Consider the following 22,752-nt stretch of genomic DNA (forward strand, 5'->3'; position numbering starts at 1 on the left):
TAATTACCATTCAGATGCTGGTGTGAGTGTTTTTTTTAATTTTAATATATATATATATTTTAAAGCTAAGCTTGAACTCACCAGTATTATAAAAAAAAGACATTTTCTGCCATCAGAACAGCTGTTTTCTTGTAAACAAAAAACAGCAAACTATTGACTCACCACGTGATTATCAAAACAAAAATCTGATCATCATCCCATGGGAAACAACTTGTCCTGTCCTGCCGGTAGATGGGGACAGCCAAAGTCCCAGACTGGCAGTAAAGACTCCTGGACCACCCCTGTCAGTCTGTGGGAGGCTTCCTATTGGTCTGGGAGCGAATGGGGTGTCATATGTCCCACACTTGCATCGAGCCGTGAATGCAGCCAAACTTTTACCGAAGAAAAGTGAGACTTTCCGGTTTGATTTCAATCAGTGAGGTAAATTAAAGTTTGTTTGTTGTCAGAGTGTTTTACAGTGATGGTGTAGCTTCATGCTCTGCAGCAGAGAGACGGTTTTCTTTCGGTGCTGACAGGTTTGTGGAGCTCGGTGTGATTCACGGTGGTGTTCACGGGCTGTTTGCGGCACCAGGAGTCGGTTGAAGCGGACAAATGTCTGAGTGTGAGCAGAGAGGAAACACGGAGCAGCAGACGTCGAGGTCGGAGCATGAACCAAACGGAAGCTTGGTGAACCCCAGAGCGGTGTGTAACGTGTGTAGACGGTTGTACCGGGACCCTAAGATCCTGCCGTGTCTGCACACCTTCTGCTCGGACTGTATCAGCCAGCTGGAGCCGTTCTCGGTGTCTGCACGGAGTCACCGGGACGGACCGGAGGGCAGCAGGGGGGGCGGTGAGGGGGCGGAGGAGGACCGACCCGCCGTCACCGTGACGGTGCTGTGCCCAGACTGTGACTCCGAGGTGGATATCCCTCCGTCGGGACCGGGAGGGTTGAGCACCGACCACCTGGCGCTGGATGAGGTGTTCCTGGAGACCCTGGTGACTGACGGCCCGCTGGGATGCGACCTGTGCGGCGAAGGAGGCGCCGAGAGCCGCTGCGAGGTCTGCTGCGTCAACCTGTGCGAGTTCTGCTGCCAGGCACACAGGTGGAGTCCAGCTGGTTATATTCTAGTTTTAAGTGACCAAGTACATTCCCCTCTATTCTGTTATCTTCCACACAGGTAGGCGAGCTTCTATTCTAATTAACCCTGTTTTGTTTTGTTCTATTCTATGATGAAGCTAACAGGAAGACTTCTTCTATTCTGTTCTGTTTTATTGTTTGCAGTCACACACACAGATAGCTGAGGGTCTACTTTTTCTATTTATTATACTGTCTGTTGTCAGGGTTAAAAGTCATTTTAAGGAAACGAAGCAGTGGCGTAAGGTAGGCCTACTTACGACGGGCCCTAGTGCACCCTTGATAGTAGTTATGAAACACACACACAAAGTTTTAGGTTTATATATTTACTAGTCCATACCTATTGGTAGCTCTGTCACCTTCTACCTATGCCAATCCTCAATGCCTATGTGCAGTTTCACATATATTGACCATGTCAGTGAGTAGAAAAACAGAATGACTGACTGACAGAATGACACACTGACAGTTTCCGTGATTATGTACAGCATACCATACCATGACTTAGTCATACCAAACATTAGAAAAAAACAACAACATTGGTCCACAGAGGGAGCCACAGCGATCGGTCGCATTTTAGCCATTTGTAAGCATTTTTCTGTTGTTTTAGCGCCACCCAGTTGCCAATTAGAGTTAAATTTCTCCAGTCACCTTGAGGCGTCCTGTTCTACACATCTACCAAGTTTAGTAAAAATCCATACGACTCTCCAGTGCCCCCATTTTGTTTGATGGGGTCAATAATGGAGGGGTCCCCTCAGATTATGTGTGGTCATATGCCTACAAAGTTGCGTGGTGATGGGTGAAACCCTTGAGATGTTCTACACCTTTATGTGATGAGCCACGCCCTCCACAATATTCATTGCCTTATAGAAGCTCAGTTTCAGTAAGTTTTCCAACTTTTGCCAAGAGGGAACTTTAGATATTGCTCCCTAGATTATGTTCACCCAGTTTCATGCAGATCCCTCAAACTTCCTAGGAAGAGATCGAATTTAAGTGTTTTTCAAAAAATTCAAAATGGCGGAAAATCTATATAACCGGAAGTTATGGGTTCTTGAGGCAAATTTGTTCCTCGTGAGGAGAGGCATCTCTGTGCAAAGTTTCATGTCTCTACGACATACGGGGCATGAGATATGCCCATTCAAAGTTTGCAATTTCAATTGGTTGCTATAGCGCCCCCCTTTGGCCAATTGATGTAATATTGCTTCATTTGCATCCTCCCATGACCCTCTACCACTGTGCCAAATTTCACATGGACTGACCAAGTCAGTGAGGAGAAAAACGTGGAACACACACACACACAGAGTTTTCATCATTATATAGTAAGATTACCAACAGTGTGTCTTACTGCTACTTTTATGTTACATTAGCTTGCAGATGTGCCCAGCTTGTCACTTGAGTTGAGAGATTTTGCACCTAAACTGGCTAGTGTACATTGTATTGTCTCGTTACATGATGAAACAGAGACTTAATTTTGGACATCAACATACATATTGCCAGGCAATCATCATTACAAATCTGTTTATGACAAAGACTTTTTAAAAATATAGGAAATTGTTAGCTTAACTAAATAGTTAATTTATAGTTTGTGTTTTTTGGTTTATGTAGAATAAGTATTTAATTTTCTTATAGATTGATAGTATTTTACAAAAACAGAAAACCATCATGGAGATAGGTCTGCCTTTTTGAGGGCATATATAGAAAAGTGCACCATTTTTTATAATTTATTGTGAGTTCCTCTTTGAACAGCGGCATATTTCCAGGTGGCAATTGGGCCTCTCCTCTCCACGGGCCCCAGTGCAGCCGCACTGCCTGCACTGCACGAAAAGGGCTGCAGCATTTGTGCACCATCAGTTTATGTCCATTTATGTTTGTTTTTATTCTTTTTTGTTGTGTCACTGCCATGCTCAGATTATTTTAAGTGTCTGACAACATAGTGGAAAAGTATCCCCACAGAGGAAAAAAAACGCGTAGAACGAAACATAATTTACATAAAATGAAGAACATTTAATTTCTGCAGTACTTTCCCCCTTTCAATACTCGATCAATCTTTAGAGAATGTTGCCACGAGTCACTGTGACAAAGAAACTAGGATCCAGGTTAAAAAATATTGAAGTTTCCCTTAAAGTACTTTTATTGTTAAATGAATCTGTTATTTTCTGCTGTCAGGCTATAAGGCAGATTAAACTTTTTCTGTTCTGTTCCTTGCCACAGGCACTGTAGGGCCACTTCTGTTCTGTTAAATTCAGCAAAGTAGTTTAGATTAGTCTAAACTGTACTTTCGTGATGCCACACACGACATATATGTGGGAGATTCTGTTCTCAAGCTCTCAAGCAGGTTCTGTTTTGCTCTAGTCTATGTTTCCCATGCTATGATGCTCACAGTTGTTCCATTGCGGAGCTTCAAGTAACTTTTATTTTAATTACTGATATAAATCTATGCATTATTGTCTTAACTAATCGTTCTTTATTGTATTGAAATTGCTTGTTTTATCCAGTCATAGGTCCAAAGCATCGTTTACTATCTCATGACAAAAACAAGCTTTAAATCTTCACATGTAAGAAGCTCGAACCTCCGTTTGATCACCAGCTGTAGTTTTACCAGATCTGAGGATGAACTTGACATTTATTCTGACATACAGACATGTTTCTGTATCTGTTTACTGCAGGCGGCAGAAGCGAACAGCGTCTCACTCTCTTCAGTGTCTGGAGGAGCTGAAGTCTCGTGGTCGTCTGAGCCGCCCCGTCCTCTGCTCCCTCCACCCCGGCCAGGAGCTGCGGCTCTTCTGTCAGCCCTGCGACCTGCCCGTCTGCCTGGAGTGCGCCACCCTGCTGCACCGTGACCACCGCTGCCGCCCCACACGTGATGTTATTGATCGTCACGGAGACCGCATCCGAGAGCTGGTGGCGGTGCACCTGCGACCTCGCATGGAGCGTCTGAGGGACTCACTGCAGAAGGTGTGACATACCTGACTTTTCAGAAATATAGGATCTTACTTAAAAACAAAATTATTTCCTCTCTGTTATAGGTAGAAACATCCCAGGAGACTTTGCAGGCACGGGTGGATGCAACAGCCAATGAGGTGAGGGCGTTTGCACGAGCCTACGCCAGCGCTGTGGAAGCCCACTGCCTGTCTCTGCTGCACGGCCTGGAGGAGCTCCGTGTCCAACGCAGGTATGCATGTCTAGGGTGGCAGTGATCAGCTTGGGCCACCTGGTGGAGAACTGCACTCTGCTGATTACACTTCTCTAGGTCACTCTGTCTTTGTCCGACAGGAACCAGCTCCACCTGCAGAAGGCGCAGCTGCAGCAGGCTCTGTTGGATGTCGGTGGAGGTGTGGAGTTTGCGGAGAGACTTCTGAGCTGCGGCTCAGACGCTGAGATCCTAAGCGCTAAAGGAGTGACCCTGAGAAGACTGACCAGCCTGGTGGAGAACAGCTACGACCCCCACCCGGCAACCGTTGCCCCTGACAACGGCAGTGGCATCAGCTTCTTGCCCAGGGAGCCAGCAGGGGAGGTGGACGGCTACCCGGTGGTCGGGGTGATCAACTCGAAGACAGTGGACCTCAGCAAGTGCACCATCGAAGGGGAAGGTAAACCAGCCTGAATGCAAGTATATCCTGATTTAAGAGTAATGGGAGTGATGACAGGATGATGGGGCTACCTGAGTGAATACCTGAGTTACACCTGTTTGAGTAATGTTTTCTTTTAAACAACAGTGTCTGGCTGTTTTTTAGAAGTTTTCTTGTGAGACAGGCGCCAAACACTCATTTTGTTGGGTGCGATGTGGCAGGGAGGCCTTCATGTGTCTTTGTCCCTCGTCTACCGGGCGTAGCCACATCTTCTCTCGGCATGGAAGGGTGATGCGAAGCCTTGGCAGGGTACAGCAAGGAAGGCTTAAGTCCTTGATTGTACAGCTCAGTCACCACTTCTCTGTACTCCACTCACTGGCTCAAATTTTAAGGATTGTAATCCTTCACCACACGGATCTGGTGCCTGCGGTAATCCAGCTCCCCTCTCCGCCCAGCTTCATGGATAATCAACTCTTTTACCTGGTAGCGGTGCAGGTGGATAATGACCGGGCGTGGTCTCTGTCCCAGGGCCAGTTTGGCTGCCAGAGAGCTGTGAGCTCTGTCAATCTCCGGTGGCGAAGGAAGCATCTCTGCCAAACACTTCGCACACCAAGGCCGAGAAGAACTCTATAGGATGGCCACCTTTTCGATTCTGCCAACTTTTATTCCGGATTTGCCACCCTTTAAAGCCATTTTAAGTGCTGCTCAGCCTGGCAAGAATGCCAAGACTATTTCAAGAGATTACTCTGTGGGAGTAGTTGCAGGCAGGCTGGTGGGGAGGTGGAGGAGATGGGGTAAGGATGTGGGGGAGGGGTCAGGTCAGTGTAGACTCCCGGAGCAGTTAATGACTGTTATTGTTACCTTCCCGGGTGCTTCAGCTCAAAGAATTCCTGTGGGACTGAAGGAATGTTGAGGTGACTCAACGGGCCTGAACAACGCAGTGCACCGAGGGGATGTTTACACACAAACATCCCATGTACAAACAGCAAAAACCTACAAAAACCTACAACTGACATTGCAAGTGGCTGCAGGGCATTTTTGAGAGGAAAGAATGACTTAATTTAAAGTCAAAACACATGTAGTTCAACCTCCAGGGTTTCATGATAAAAGAAACACACACACACTCCCTCAGTGGGTAACATGACAAGGTTTTTGTCTGACAGATAATGATAATACTTCTGCTACCTCTTTTGCTACATACAGTTAATTTACACACACAAAAACAAGAAGGATCTCCTTTCTCTATGATAGTCTGTGCACATCTAAATTATAACTCTGTAAAGTTGAACAAGTGATAATAGTCACTCATTTATGTTGAGAAAACAAACAGATAACACAATTACATCATAAAGTGATAAAATACTGAGGTTATCAATAACTACAGAGGCCTTAGAGGTAAGGGGAATTTTCTTTTTTTTTTGTGGGCAGTGTTGGCCAAAAAGTTTATCACCTTCCTGGGGGATGTTATCTCCTACGTAGGAGATAATAACATCTACATACAACATTTTTTCTTCTACATAGGAGATATTATCACCTATGTACAGGATATTATATCCTGTGTACAACATATTATATCTTATGTATGTGGTGTTATATCCTATGTACAAGATATTATCTTCTAAGTACAGGATGTTATCTCCTATAAACGGGATGTTATCCTCTACACAGGAGATATTATTACCTACGTACAGGGTGTTATATCCTATGGATGAAATGTTGTCTTCTATGTACAGTATGATTATCATCTACGTCCAATATATTATCTCCTACGAATGGGATGCTATCTCCTAAGAATGCGGTGTTATATCCTACATAGGTGATAATATCTCCCACATAAAATGTCAGCTGCTACATGTGGGGTATTATATCCTATACACAAGATATTATCTCCTACATACAGGATGTTATCTCCTTCATAGGACATACTGTCATCTACATGCAATATATTATCTCTTACAAACAAGATGTTATTTCCTATGAACGAGATGTTATCATCTACAGTATGTATGGGGTGTTATCGCCTGCATAAGGTATTATCTCCTATGTACAGGGTGTTATGTCTTATGTATGAGACACGATTTTCTACATACAGGATGTTAACTCCTATGTAGGAGAAATGATCACCTACGTACAAGATATTATTATCTGCGTACAGGATGTTATATCCTATGTAAGAGATTATCACCTAAGTATAAAATATTAGTACAGGATGTTATATCCTGCATACGTGATGTTATCTCCTACGTACGGGGTGTTATCTCTTGCGGAGGAGATATTATCTACATACAATATATTATCTCCCACGAATGGGATGATATCGTCTACGTAGAAGATATTATCATCTACATACATGATATTATCATCCAAGTATAGGATGTTATGTTCTGCATAGGAGATGTTATCTCTTACGTACGGGGTGTTGTATTCTGTGTGCGAGATATTACCCTCTATGTACAGGATGTTATCCTACGTAGGAGATATTATCATCCACGCACAACATATTATCTCCTACAAATGCGACATCATCGCCTACATAGGAGTTATTGTCATTTATGTGCAGGGTGTTCTATTCCTATGTACAAGATACTATCATCTATGTACAACATATTATTGCCTATGTAGGAGATATTATCACCTACGTACAAGATACTATATCCTACGTACAGGATGTTATATATTACGTACCCGATATTATCTCCTACGAACGAGAGCACAATACTAATGACATTCAAATTTCAGCCAAAAGCAGCATAAACAAAAGGTTCTCAGTCAACAGACTACAAATGTCCACTGTAAAACATAAACAAACCGTACAGTGGCGTCCGCAGGACTCTATTTCATGTGAAAAAAGAATGGCCAACCTGTAACATCGAGGTTCTCACACACGCACATACGCAGTTTACTTGGCGAGCAAGTAAGGGAGCAAGAGAAAGAGAGATTTATCCATGTTTTGTTGCACTAACGCTACCAGGAGGGTTTACACACAGGGTTCGCAACAACGATGATAACAGATTGAGTATTTTATGCTAGTTCCAACTTCTCAGTAGTAAACATTTACTTCTTTAATCTTGTTTTATGTCATTGTAAACTGAACGCATTTGGGATTTTGACTGTTGGGTGGACAAAAAAGGCAATTTGAATACGCAAACTTGAGCTCTAGGAAACTGTGATAGATAATTTGACTCTTTTCTGACATTTTAAAAACTGAACCATAGCTTGATTATTAAAAGAAATATTAATAACTCACAGATTAATGTACATTAAAAGTTGTAGCCCTGAGAAATACTCTACAAAAGCACATAAAAATATAGTAATGTTGTCACATCGAAGTGGTGCATCATCCTCTGTTGTCCCTTCACAAATCTCAGGCCTGTAACACACACAAACACACAGCCAGCAGAGATTTGTAGCAGCTTGCCTCAATGAAAAGCTTTAAGTCGTGTTTACCTTCGTAGAAAATGGAAAACCTCAACAAACAAAGACCTTGATGCTGCTTAGTCGTCGAGGTGCTTAAACGTATTGTTGTAATGTTTGCCAAGAGGTCAGTCCGTGCATTGTGTCAGACGCTGTGTGGTTTGTGGCTGCAGGCGGTAAACTTTCCATTTAACCACACTTCCTTTTTCTGTTTACTCTTCTTCCTTTTTTATGTGGGATTGGGCCATATAAATCCACAGTATCACCACATCAGCTAAACCAGCTTTAAGTTGTTTGTCCCTCCCGAGTTAACTCTCATCAGCCGCTCTTTCATTTAAGAGGGCAGATAAAGGCCAGATTTCTGTGTTGACTATTAGAAGCAGAAATCTCACAGGCTTAGCGGCGATTATCCTCTCTCTCGGTGAGATAAGAGGGTCTGAAGTGGTGGATTTGGACTGCAGCACAGGTGAAACTTGGGCCAGAACAGCTGCATCTTTAACAGGGACAGCTGCTGGGTACTCGGCTTAGCAAGCACACGCGTTAATTCTCAGATAATTCACAGCCATTAGTTGCAGCAGTGATAGTAGTAATAGACTACTGGTCCAGATGATGGTAATTGTTGCAGTAGCAGGAGGTTTCAGTGACGGCAGTGGGAGTAATTACCACACTCAGTCCTGTGTTTGAGTAAAAGTAGCAGGAATGTGAAGGACAGATCCTCCTTATGAAATATATTTAAACCTAACAGCTCCTTCACACACACACACACACACACACACACACACACGGGTGTTTCCAGCTGCCTGATTGAAGCTACGAAGAAAAGATATGAGGTGTCTCGGTGTACCAATTAAAGTGATAAATGTGTAAAGTGCCCCATCCTAAGCTAACAGTGAAGTATGGGCATGGCAATCAAATACACCCTGTACACACACAGCTCAGAGAAGAGCTTTGATCGGCCGAAGTAATTAAAATCACTTGTGTGGGTGTGCAGTGAGTGTGCAGAGCCTTCAAGTTAAAAAATAAAAAATATAAACACGTTCTGTATCAAGAAACAAGTTGAGCTACTGCTGAAATAGATGTAAAAATGCATCTAAATGTATAATGTCTGTCACTATTAGTTTTGTAATATTATAGACAGTGTTGGGCAAGTAACTCTCAAAATGTAATGTATTATATACTGCTAGTTACCATCATCGACCAATAGTCATCATTTAGGGCCATTAGTTGATAAGATGATTTGCTACTTCCATGTTTCAGATGATACGTCATGTTTGTAGTCGACCATTGAAGATGAGTTTACATATCACCTTGGGTTCGTCCTTCACCTTCTCAAAATGATCCCACACTTTGGATTTCCTGCCCGACATGTTATTAACTAGCTTGTGGAATAACTGCAGGTACCAGCCCTGGAAATTAACCTGACTCCTGTCTGACTGCTGAGCGTGGACACTTCCTGTGTCTGTCCTTTCAAATTAAATTCACACATGGTCCAGTCAAATAGGTTTTGATTTATTTTGGTAAGGCACAGCTCCTAATAGAGTTTCACGTTTGTTTTTTTGGGGGGGGGGGAGGGGGGGGGTTCTGCAACTAAGCAACTAATGAAATATGCCGACTACTGACCTTTCTGGTCGACTAACGTTTGGTCACTTGTTGGGGGGCAGCTCTACTTATTACTCTTCTTTTGCGTTACTTTCACCAAAATGACCTCAGAGGAGCTAATGTTGGTTTTAAATGGATGAGGGTCATGTTGCTTCACAGCAGGTAATCAAAGCACTGAAGCGCCAGTTTATTACAGTTCATTTAAAATTTAGTGCTGCAGGTCTATTTCTATTCCAGTGTAAGATCACATCAGTTGTTGCCAGATCTCGGGTGAGTATGTTGCTAAAACAAAGGTGTGTCTTGAAAATAAGTTAATTTTCTCCTGATTTATCTGTCAGGAAAAAAAGCCATTTCAGTGTCAGGATGTTTAGAAGGGTTGGGGCTGCTGAAAAATGGGTCTGATATTTAGTCCAGTGTCTACAGAGCAAAAGAAACGGTCATAGTCTGTACTGTTCACTAATAGACTCAAGGCCGCTGCTTGTTTCCCGTGGAAGGGAAGCCGTGGCTGGTCAGTCCTTCGGCGATTCTCTCATAAGATGGCCCGTCCTTCACCGTTCCCGTCACCTGAGGGTTAATGGCCTCTTCGTTTGCGAGGGCAAGGAGGGCGCACAATTCCTTGTCTCCCCAATTGCTCATCTTTACAGTGTCTGTCAGGTTTGTGTTTCCCTGCTATCAGCTGTTTCCTGTTTATCCACCGCCAGTGTCTCACGTGCGACGTCATCAACAGCTCCTCCCACAAGTCACCCTCCCGTGGCGGAAGGGCACCTCGTTCTTTTTAAACCAAAAAGGGTTCTGCCAATATGACTATCCTACGAGGAGGAAAATTGGGCACCTCTGATCAACTCAACAATCCGGTTCTGTGTGTCTAAACGCTCGCAGCTTGCCGGCAAAATAGCCCAACATTCGCGGAAAATCTGGCAGTGTAAAAGGGGTTTCAGTTTATCAGTGGTCTCTGGTGTTACTAGCGGTAATCGCAGGATGAGCGACAGCGCTAGCTTGCACCAGACCGAGGTGGTGCGAGTGTCGTAAACTGAAAAGCAGCAAAATTATCCAAACGACCAACATGCATGAATGGGCAAAAAAATATTCTCGGCAGTAAACTGATTCATGGTAACTGTTGGCATCCCTTATTTATTGTAATATAATTTAAGGGAATAGAATAAGAATGAGTAGAAGTAGCTCCATTAGCAACAGGAGCAACTCCAACAGCCTCGAAACAGATCCCCCCGCAGCTCCTGGAAATAATAACAGATGAATACAAACAGTGCAGGATCATTAGTTATCGAGCGGCTAATAGAGTCTGACAAGAAAATGCAAAGCAACATAAATCACCGATATCAACACAAATGATGTTGGCTTTAACGCGACAGCAGCGCCACAACATCTGATGAATATCTCCGGCGGTTGTGTCCCCCAGAGGAGCCCCGCAGAACAAGTTAATGAAACACGAAATAATGATGTGAGGTTTTTGGAAAACGCTGGTCAGCAGCACTGAAGCCCAGCTGTGCCTGCAGTCACACTTCCACTGGCTGCAACCACCATATGTTTAGGAGCTTACGTAAGAACTCAGTCGGGGGTTGTTTGGAGGGTGAGATGGTGTGTGTGTGTGTGTGTGTGTGTGTGTGTGTGTGTGTGTGTGTGTGGTCTTCAGGGACACAAGACAAATGTCTAAGTGTCTCTGTTTGGTAGTGTGTCTTAATGATGAAGTGCCTCTTTTAATGTGATGTACGTGTGTGTGAGCCAATGTTAAACTCGGAGAGACAAGTCCCTCTGTCCCTCTGGTACCTACCATACACTCGAGGACTTTGAAAATACTTTAAAAAGACTAACGTGTGATACCCTCTCAGATCTAAAGACATTGTGAGTTTTTTACACTCTGAAAGATTTGGCAAAGACTAGGGATCTTGCAGGATCACTACTTGCAAGACTACAACTAAGTTTCTTTTGGAGGAAACTCCCTTTAAGAAATATGACGTTTTAAAAATCAAGGAACTCAAACACAGGACAAAAGGCGTCATATGTCAACAGTATTCTTCTGAATTTGGCATCAATATAATCCACAAAGAGAAACTGTATTCTCGTACAGATTTTGGATTTTGTCGCCTCAACTCGCTACTGGTCTCCGTTGGTTGGCTGTGCTTTTGTAGTGGGAGGGGACAGTGGGAATGACAGGTGAACTGTTTAAAAAAATAAGACTTCTCAATAAAATAAGTGCTTGTTGTTGTAGCAGATGCATGCTGAATTAATCATGGGCTCCACAGCTCCACCAGTTTCTCCATCTTTTCCACAATACAAGAGAACCAAGACTTGTTCTGCTGCAGCTTCCTGTTTAGTGCTGGAGAGAGCGCTGCTTTTTATTATTGACAGTGTCCACATCATTGAACTTTAGTATTTGCATGAGCGAAAACTAAAAACTAAAATTTTGTGGAAGACCTTCCAGTTCATCCACACTCTAGCGATGATGTCAGCACTCTAGCTCTCTCCCATCGACACCCACTATAAAACCTGAAACGTCTAAGAAACATCATGAAGTATAAACTGCAATTTCTTACAAACCGTACTAGATATCAAAATACTGATTTGGTCCAATAAAGTCAAAAGTCTTGTGAGCCGTTCAAACTATGAATCATTTTTCTTCGTGAAAGTATAGCGATTTACCGTGGCCTCAAAGTAGAGTCAGTTTTGCTTTTTCCACATCATTTTCTCACCAATCTCATTTATTTCAATGGGAGTTTGTACTAAGTTTTTTGCAAATTTCTTAAAAACCGTGTGGCCAATCTCTGAGAAAAGTCATAGTTGTCAATTCTCAATCCACGCCAAAATATAGATGCAGAAGAAGAAGGAGAAGAAGTATGAGGAACAGTAATAGATTGTGCCTGAATTACACGTTTGATTTTGTTTCAATATCAAGACAAGAAAAGGTCCGACTAAAGACAGCACAGACAGAGTTTTAGGACCACGTTACTTTCTAATATATTTGTGTTCATCAGCACATTATGATGGCCTCTAACCTCTGACCTCTAACCCCCGGTCACAGGTCTGCAGAAGGGCAAGGAGGGTCAGCAGAGCCACTTCACCCTGGTGTGCCGAGACTCAGCTGGGGAGCAGGTGACGCGAGGTGGAGAGCATGTCCTGGTCAGCATCGTTCACAAGGAGAAGAAAAGCTGGTGAGTGTCATAGTATTTGAGCTTTCTAGGACTTTTCTGATGAACACGTCAAATTGACATCTACAGGATCACTGGTTGTCTTTCCCCCCAAAAAGGGGCGTGGCCGTGATGTTTTGTGAATTAATCTGTATGTGCCAGCCTGCTTTATTTGCACATGTAGCTAGTTTACGGCAGGAAAGTCTAACAAGCGAGTAAAACCAGGGACGTGTTTAGAAATGTATTGCTGGATGGCGATACAGGCCTGCCCATTTTAAAGTGCTCAAATAAAGTCATGTAAATGGGGTACAACGTTATGGAAAACGTTTTTAAAGTTCACTGGTAGAAATGTGTAGGAACCCTGAACTTTACTTGATCCAGACAAGAAGTGTCCTGGAGTGAGGAACTGATATCTCTATGTTTGTGCCGGTGCAGTGGCCTGTTCATGGTGGCACAGTGAGGTTGTAGTCTCTCAGTAATGATAGTGTCTTTGACAATCCAGCAGTACGCTGCAGTTTGGGCATCAAGGTTGATCCAGTTTTTCACCGTCTGCCACCCAGCTGCTCAGAGCGGGTCAACAGAGCACACTGCACCTGTGCACTGAGCTATATTTGTCACTCTGTTTGGAGCAGCCGCACCCTTACAGACCTCTGCAAAAATCACACCAACAACTTTTAATCATGTTTAACTTAATTAAACATTCTTCATCTAGAAAAGGTTGTTTTTTTCCATTAATGGCAGCGTCAAGAGGACTCATATCTGATTAATATCTGACTCTTACCTTCATCAGTTATCCTCAGCAGCCTGCACGCATGAACGCCTGCCCTTTTTAGTTTATTAACTTTCACAGCCAAGTGAGGGCAGCATGTGTGCTCAGTCTACGGTGTGTAATTTGAGTGACGTACATCATCAAATGGCAGTTACTCACACCAGATCACTTGTGGTTTCCTTGATAAAATCGAGTGCTGTTACTAAACAACCACACAAACCTTCGTCTTCCTGAGCACATCAAACCAAACTTGTTGTTGCATCTCAGTGATCATTAAAGCCTCCTTCTTTATGCAGTGTTGGAGACTGTGAAAACATGTTGATGCATGACAAATGTCGGCCCTTGGCTTATCAACACCATGATGTGCTTCAGTTGTGTGGAGATCAAGAGAGGAAATCAAGCTGTATGAATTTATGTTTTGATCTCTGGTCGTCTGTCTGAGAAGAATTTGGCTAAAACTTGATCTGTGAATTAGTTGATTCAGAAGGAGATAGTGGTGACGATACAAACAAGTAGGGTTGGGTCGGTTCTTGGTAATACCAATTCGGTCCGGTACTCCATCTTGGACCGGGTTTTATTTTTTGAGACCGACCGGGCCGCATACTCGGGCAGAATGTACGCGGAGTGGACGCCGCGGAGGTCTGCCCGGTAAAAGTGGACGTCCGCAAGCCCTGTGCGCGCAAAGCACGACCGCGTGGACTTCGCTTCACGCACCAGTGTCACACAAAAGACTGTTCGGCATGTATTTTTCACATTGCGAGGATTTTTCACGGAGCGCACAGCAAGCAGGAGAGGGGGTGGGGGGGGTGGGGGCGTGGGGCAGGGACTGAGCTAGGAGGTGCGAGTGCGCATTGTTTAATAGTGACGGGGAGTCGATAATGGCGGACAATTTAGTCTTGACGGAATCAAAGAATGCGCCATTATGGCAACACTTTGGCTTTGAGCCAGACGAAGGAAGCAACCCTTGTTTGCACTGACTGAGTAAGCTGAAAAATTTATTTGTAAGGAATGAAAGAAACAACTTGTTACTGTCACTCTGTTATCCTAAGGTCGTCTTTTATTTTAAATGAGTCAATTGCGCCCCCAAGTGGCGAAAATCTAGTATTACAGACTTGATGTGGGGTTTTTTTTTTTACAAAAACCGGACTGTTTTTTTTTTGTTTGTTTTTTTCCTCATACTGACCCAACCCTACAAACAAGAAACAACTGTGTATTGTTTATGTGCTTTGCCAAGTGTGAAAGGGTAAATTTGATATGAGAGGAGATAAAATGCAAGAAGTTAATGTCTTTAAAGCTGGGGAAGGCAACCTTGAGGAAAGCGGGCAACAGCTTTGGAAATAGACCTTCAGTTGCTGGCTGTAGTGGCTCAAGTGTGGTCCAATCTGTGTAACAGCAGCAACAGAAAGTTTGCTGATCTGGGAGGAAGTTGGGGCTATCTGGTCCCCCGGAGCTGGGGTTTTTCGTTGCCTAGATTCAAGTTGTTGCAGTCACTCCCACTTTGTCTTGCGGATCACTCCGTCTGTAGTCACCTTCACAGCTGAATGAATCACTCTACATCAAGGTGAAGGGTGTCAATACAGCGGCAAGCTTTGGGACAGACGGCAGAAAAAAAAGAGATGTCGTAATATTTGTGAAATAAAATTAAATAAAGTAAAATTACTCACATTTTATGGTCTTTATATGTATTTGTATCACTTTAATTAGATTTGTAGTGCTGTTTACTGGAACTTTGGTAGTGTATAGTATCCCTTTGCCATTAAAATAAACAAATTAATTGATAAATAAGTAAATAAATAAACAAATAAATAATACATAAAAGGATAGAAAACTTATCCCTGAGATTCACTGGTGACATTTCTTGTCTTTTACTTTTTAAACATCTTCCTTTTTCACTCTGGTGTTCTGTAAGTTGCTCATTTTTGCATCACTTCCTGCAACACTTGACTATGAAATAAATAAGACAACTATTTTACAGAGACAAGAGAGGTGTAAATTTGATCCTAAATACAATGTAGCATTTAAGATGTTAACGTCTGTGTGACAATCTTAAATATCTATCTTAGTTTGGACAGTTAACATGCCTAAGTGTAGTCGCACTGAACTTTATTTGTACGGAGCTTCTTCCATGAGGAACACAGTTCTGTGTTGCACATGGTGAGTAAGTCGGCATCTATGCAGGCTTGTTATCGGAGGGTTTTATTACCCTTACTAGCTGGTTTGGGATTCCACCTAATGTGGCTGACACTCTGCATGAACATGGAAACGGAAAGCAAGTAGATAAGTAGAGGATGTAGGGTGTGGTTTGGGAAAGGCCCACTGTGATTGGAGGCAGAAGGCTAAATCATAAGCAACATTTTCTGTCCATCTCTGTTCCATTAGCTTTTCCCAGCGCTGGAATAACAACTTTCTCTGCAGGATTCTCCACCATTGAATCAGGCGTTCACTGACTGGATATGCACACGCATCTGCATTTCTAGAAAAGCCAGTATGAATGCCCTCTTTCTGAAATCACCTGTGATTGGCCTAGATTTTCTAAAGCCTGAGAGCAGAGCCAGCAGGAGGAGCAGAAGTCTAGTTTCCTCTCAGGCCACTTAAATTACAATATGCTTAAATATTTTATGGGATTTTTTTTCCTAACCGAAATACATTTTAAAGCTGAATTTCGGTGTAACAGAATTGATTATCAGCTGCATTCTTTTGATGATTTATTGTCTTTTGCTTTAGCACAGTGGAGACGAGCGTGGTCGACAACAGTGATGGATCCTACAGAGTGTCATACACACCTGAGGAGCCAGGAACCTACTCAGTGTGGGTTTGTGTCAAAGCTCAACATGTCAAGGTATGAAGCCAACTGAAGGAGTTTGTCAGAGCGAGATATAAAAATGGAAAACAGTCTCGAAACAGTTATTCTTTCTAGTTTGATTAATAGCTATTAATTATGGTTTGCAGCTGAGGACGGCATGTTAAAAATATTTCAATATGAAGTTTGACGTTTTGCCGTGGTGTGGTGAGCAGCTCACAGTGTACCGCCTCGGGGCTGTTCACATCATCCTGATACATTAAATCAACATGGACAAAATTCTCTTCAGGCAAAAGAAATTAAACACCCTGCCTCTGACGGCTCTGATGTTAATTCACCTACTGGGATGTTTAATAAGTGAAAGTCTGCTTGAGTTACTGGAAAGCGGTAATTTTTCAGTTTTCATTAAATGTCTGCTTGTGTCAACACAGACTGACACACTGCCTCACTGACTCTGTGTCGTCTCGTCCTGCAGGGTTCTCCGTTTGTTCTGAGCGTGAAGAGGAAGTTCAGGCGTCACAGCGGGACGTTTCACTGCTGCTCCTTCTGCTCCAGCGGAGGAGCCAAAGAGGCTCGCTGTGGCTGCGCAGGAACCATGCCAGGTACACGAAGGAGATCTTTAAAATACATGCCCTTGGGGACAGTTTTCATTTCGATTTTTGCAATAAACAAACACAACTAAAATCATACACTTTTTTTTAAGGGATGCAAAAATACTCCATAATGATTAATATTTTGTTTAACATGGTTTTTCCGACATGAGGAGTAAAAAAAAAAACTCTGAAAAGGGGCTGGAAGCAGATATTTAATATCTGATATTTATTTCATAACATGTAAAAAGAAAAAAAAGACATGAACATACAAACAGACAGAAAGAAAGTAATATTTTTATACAATGAAGAGTATGTCCCACCACCTACGGCACGAACCTCCCACTGATAAAACGGATTGTTTTGGCCTTTACAGATCTATTAGCTAGGCGCCTCATCTTGTTTAAGTGGAAGCACACTCTTCTACCCTCACACAGTAGCTAGATGAAGGAGATCCTAAATCATCTCAAACTTGAAAAGATTAGATTTTCCCTTGGAGACCTGGAAGCCCTTTATGGAGTTTTGAGTAAGGCTACTATTCACTCAGATGATAATTATCTACTTTCTATTTATTCTTAATTTTAATTTTATTTTATTTATTTTAAATTTTAATTGAATTGAATTGAATTGAATTTTATTTTATTTTATTTTATTTTTATTTAGTTTTATGTTATTTTATTTTCTTATTTATTCTATTTTATTTATTTATTTATTTCCCTTGTCTTATCACTATTATCATTTTCTGTGTGTGTCTGATGTTTGATTTAAATATTTATTTTATTATTATCACTTCGAGTAAAGGTGGGAGGGTTATATGGATATAAGAGTTTAGGGTACAAATTACCAGTGTGGGTTCAGTTCATGTTCTCCATGTTGTAGGTTTCGTATACCAACCAGAGACCAGCTCACTCTGACATCTTGAATATGTCATTGTATACTGCTCATAAATCTGGTAAAAAAGATTTGAATAAAAATAAAATAGAAAAAAATGAAAGAGCATTGTCAGTGTATTGGAAAAGGAGTGGGAGGAATAAACTTATCAAATCCCACCCCTTCTCTATAAGTCACTGAGTCTCCCTCGTTGAGAAGATGTGGATGTGACCTCCGCCCCACCCACTAGTGCTGCTTGCTGTAGGCTGACGGCTAGGCACACACAAACAGCCAACAGAGTTGAGGATTTTAACAATCCAAAATAAAGGCCATGGAGGATATGCATCTCCTCATGTGCATCCTCTTTTCCAACTTTAGTTTTATCTCACCAGCTCTCTCCTGCCCTGAAAGGACTCACAAACCTCAGAGTTGTCCCTAATCTCCTGTCTCCCTCCCTCCCTCCCTGTCTGTCTGACTGCAGGAGGATTTAAGGGTTGCGGTCACGGTCATAAAGGACACCCCGGGAAGCCCCACTGGTCCTGTTGTGGCAGCACCGTGGAGCAGTCCGAGTGTTTGCCTCAGAGCGTGCTGGCGGCAGTCTCGCCCCGCGGCCACCTGCGGACCGTGGAGCTCTGAGGCGACGCAGAGACGAGACCCGTCCAGATGATGCAAGTTAATAACGGACGGCGGCAACCAAAAGGTCAGAGCGGCGGGGGAGTAAGCTCGTTGGTGTAAATCTTGGAAAAGGTCAGACAAAGTGAAGCTCTAAAGACACAGCGACTGAGGCAGGACGTCAAAGTCGCTGTGTCTCGGGAGTGATCACCTCTGCCAGACGTGCAGCAGCCAGCTCACCATTAGAGACAAACACCAAAGCTGTGGCTCTGAATCTGTTGTAAAGTGCCTTTGTGTCTAAGCTCTGCCTGCCTGTGACAAGATAGAGGATGAAATGCCCCAATCACAGCAGCCTGAATCACATGTGTTAAAAGCCTTGCTGAAGGGCACCTTAAAGAAGAGATAGTGCTGCTTCCTTATTGTTACACTTTTCTGTCCCCGGCTATCTGCTGCTCTTAAAGCAGATTCTTTTTTTAACCTTGAAGCTGCTGTCAATTTCAAAGGTGCTGAAATCCGTGTTTTATATCTTAAATATAAAACTCATTTAAATGGAAACCTTAAGGATCACCAGACGGTTGAACTTGAATACTTTTGTGTTTTTTATATGCTTCAGTCAAGAAGATATCTTGAAATATAGTGCCTCAAAAACGATCATGATATCGAAAGATAAGAAAAATAATTGACAATATAGCTACAAGCAGCACTTCCAGGGTTTCCCGCCACAGTTAAAACTTCTGCTGCCATGTTTTGATTTCCTATTTTTGGACTTGGACCATTCTTTAGGTGCGCTCTTGGAATATATATATTGTTTGGTTATTCATTTGCTCCACAGATGGAGCAGTTGAACGTGAAACTCAATTTCAGTGCACTGGATCTACAGTTTGTTTTCACTCACAAACAGCTGCTCCTTTCATCCATCGATCTGATGCGATCAGATCTACTGATCAGTTATGCACCGCACAAGTCAAAATCAAAACTCCACAAACTGCAGCTGAGGAAGAAAGAAAGAAGTCCTGCCTGTGCTGCGTTCATGGACCTGCAAAAACCTGCAAATCAAATCACCAACCATGTTATTACTGGATCAGATTGTGACCTTGTAATCATGTCTCTTTGATTTATATGTTTTTCAAATCTTCAGCTATAGTTTTTATCGTTTAGTTTCTGACCCTTTATTTTGTCTGAAATATATTTAAAATAGTGTAATGTAATGTAGGCTATGGCCGAAGTGATGAATGAATGGACAACACTGAGTAAAACGTTATTGTGTTATCTTAGCAACAGTCACATATACGTGCATTAATACCACTGCATCCACTGGATTAAAATGGAGGCTCAGCCTTTTATTAACCTGTTGCCATGGTGAATCGTAGTATCGGAGCATCATCCACCATGCATATGCTCAAGTCACAGCTGATTGGACTAATTCTGATCAGCTGTTCTGGAACCAAAAACTCAGTTTTCCATCTTGGTTTGTCAAGTCAGAGTTTGTTGAACCTGTTCTGAGTACTAAGAAATATATTTTAGGGCTGCCCCCTAATAGTCGACCAAACGTTACCAGAAAGGTCATTAGTTGGCAAGATTTCATTGGTTGCTTAGTCGCAGGAAAAAACAAACATGAAACTCTATCAGGAGCTGCACCTTGTCAAAATAAATCAAACTATATATGACTGGACCATGTGTGAATTTAATTTGAAAGGACAGTCACAGTAAGTGTCCACGCTCAGCAGTCAGACAGGAGTCAGGTTAATCTCCAGGGCTGGTACCTGCGGTTATTCCACAGGCTAGTTAATAACATGTCGGGCAGGAAATCCAAAGTGTGGGATCATTTTGAGAAGGTGAAGGACGAACCCAAGGTGATATGTAAACTCATCTTCATTGGTCGACTACAAACATGACGTATCATCTGAAACATGGAAGTAGCTACATGCCCATTAGCCCACAGCGTCATTAACAGGTGGCTCGCTCAGTGTGTGACGTGCACTTGGAGATAAAATATACTGTTCCATGATACTGTAGGTTAATTGTGTGTACAGTTTGTATTAGTACTAACTTGGTAGATTATGGGTCGATCCCCCAATTTTTCCTAATATATACCAGGTCTTCTTTATGCTAACTTCAGGTAATTGCTTTTTTTAACAACAGTTACATATTCTTGAGTAAAAACGTGGTATTTTTTTTTGTGCTGTATAGAAAGATTAAAAACACGTACTTACTTTTTTATTTGCATATAATAAACACTGGCATATAATATCAAAAAAACATATTTACTTCACCTATTATTATTATTATTATTATATTATTTAAAGATATAAACTACAGGTGGGAACATCTGGTTATACAGTAGACAACAATTTATACTTAGTGAAACACAATGCAGTGATTTTACTCCATTTATAAGTCGATGCCTGTTTTGTGGTGCCACACATTGTTTCCAAACACCAGGACAAATTAATTCCCATGTTCCCTGTTTGTGAATATTCCTGTTCGCATATATACACAACAGAAAGGAGCATAAATCAGCTCCTCCTGAATACGACCTGAATCAAGACAGAAGCACTGAGCTGGAATACAACGTGCCTGTAAACTCGAAACATTCATTATATTCTGTTCATAATGTGAAACACACTCATACTGTTTGTTTTGCTCCGTGCATGTAAAGATTTAACATGTCAGCTGCGTGCTTATTCATGTTTTTAATGAGGAGAAAGTCCGTTAAATGTGCACAGAATGGGGTTTTTCCTTCAGTCTCATTAGCACCCCGACTCCACCGTGCCTCCTGGTGAGGAGGGCTTTATCTGGGAAACACTGTGACCTAGAAGGTGCAGTCAGCCTCGTCTTTGAATACAAAGTCGTTCCTCTCCAGAGGCTGTGTCGCAGCACTGACTTAAAACCACAAACGTGGAGCTCATAATGAGCCACTTAATGCCTTTGTGTATTTTCTGTATTCTGAATATGAATTATCTCGAGTGTGAGTGCAGATACGTGTGTTTTTTACTGCTGATGGTACAGATGAGTAGACCTATGCAAATACTTGAGGAGACATGAGGATTAATCTTTGATTTGTGGTCCAAGATCGAGCCAAGAATCGATATGCTGCTGTTCAAATTGTCACATTCATCCAGGTAGTATTTTACTCTGCTTGACTACTTTTTACTGAAACATTTGAGCCTGTACAATCAAAATAAAATCACTTATTTCTCAGTTTTCACACTCTGCCTCATTCCTTGATGGGACTGTATCAACAGGTGGCTAGTGCTTATTTCTCATTCATGCTCTCCTGAAATAAAAAGGTGCCTTACAAGCAGCTTCTGCAGTGATGTGGGTGCTGCGCCATTGTGGTGAAGAGGGAGCTGAGCTAGAAGGCAAAGCTTTCGATGTACTGGTCCATCTACGTCCCAACCTTCACCTATGGTCATGAGCTCTGGGTAGTGACCAAAAGAATGAGACCACGGATACAAGCAGCTGAAATGAGTTTCCTCCGTGGGATGGCTGGGCTCAGCTTTAGAGATAGGGTGAGGAGCTCGGACATCCAGAGGGAGCTCGGAGTAGAGCCGCTGCTCCTTTGCGCAGAAAGGGGTCAGTTGAGGTGGTTCGGCATCTGATCAGGATGCCTCCTGTTAGAGGTGTTCTGGGCACGTCCCACTGGTGGGAGGCCCCGGGGCAGACCCAGAACACGCTGGAGGGATTACATATCTCATCTGGCCTGGGAATGTCTTGGGGTCCCCCAGGAGGAGCTGGAAAGCGTTGCTGGGAAGAGGGACGTCTGGGGTGCTTTGTGTGGCTCACTGCCACCACGACTCGGTTCGGATAAGAGGATGAAAATGGATGGATGGATGTAGGCACATACTTGTTGAAATGATCCAAGGGGGTCTTCCTGGTCTTCCGACCGCTTAGAGTGCGTTTCATGCTACCATACAAGGTGCCACCTGCTCATCGGTTGAACATTCACAACAGTAGCACAGCCGTCAGGAGCAATTTGGGGTTCAGCTGGAGTTCAGTATCTTGCCCAAGGATACTTCGACACGCGGCTCTTCGGATTAGTGAACGACCCGGTCTGCTTTCTGAGCTGCAGCTGCCCACAAACATGTCAGCCCTTAGTTTGAAATGAATACTCTGCTCAGGTTGGGGTTGGACAGAAACTATGCGGCTTCATCCTCCTTCTTCTTCTTTGTGTTAGTTATTCATGTATTAATAAAAGATTTTTAACTAAGCCAGAGTGCCTCAGGTGCATTTTTGGACCACCTACCTAGACTACGGTCTTTTACACTGAGTGAG

At 42.8% G+C, this 22,752-nt stretch overlaps 1 protein-coding gene across 2 annotated transcripts; it reads left to right on the forward strand.

Annotated features, from left to right (window-relative positions):
• The first annotated feature begins 311 nt into the window (after positions 1-311).
• On the forward strand, positions 312-22,603 carry trim45 (tripartite motif containing 45). 2 transcript variants are annotated; one of them, XM_049595085.1, is made up of 8 exons: positions 312-1,157; positions 3,778-4,066; positions 4,138-4,283; positions 4,385-4,701; positions 12,731-12,860; positions 16,330-16,444; positions 16,881-17,007; positions 18,347-22,603. In XM_049595085.1, exons 1-8 carry the CDS (start codon positions 592-594, stop codon positions 18,499-18,501), a joined length of 1,845 nt encoding a protein of 614 aa, XP_049451042.1. In that variant the 5' UTR covers positions 312-591; the 3' UTR covers positions 18,502-22,603. The 2 variants fall into 2 exon arrangements, with proteins under 2 accessions (XP_049451042.1, XP_049451044.1); XM_049595087.1 differs by having other exon boundaries at positions 317-1,082; positions 18,347-22,602.
• The last annotated feature ends 149 nt before the right edge of the window (positions 22,604-22,752 follow it).

Source organism: Epinephelus fuscoguttatus, linkage group LG13 (assembly GCF_011397635.1).
Source record: "Epinephelus fuscoguttatus linkage group LG13, E.fuscoguttatus.final_Chr_v1".
Taxonomy (NCBI): Eukaryota; Metazoa; Chordata; class Actinopteri; order Perciformes; family Serranidae; genus Epinephelus; species Epinephelus fuscoguttatus.

Coding starts and splice junctions, on each gene's coding strand:
- trim45 (XM_049595085.1), top strand. CDS start 592: ATGTCTGAGTGTGAGCAGAGAGGAAACACGGAGCAGCAGACGTCGAGG. Junction 4,067..4,137: donor TGAGGGACTCACTGCAGAAG/GTGTGACATACC, acceptor TCTCTGTTATAG/GTAGAAACATCCCAGGAGAC. Junction 16,445..16,880: donor TCAAAGCTCAACATGTCAAG/GTATGAAGCCAA, acceptor CTCGTCCTGCAG/GGTTCTCCGTTTGTTCTGAG.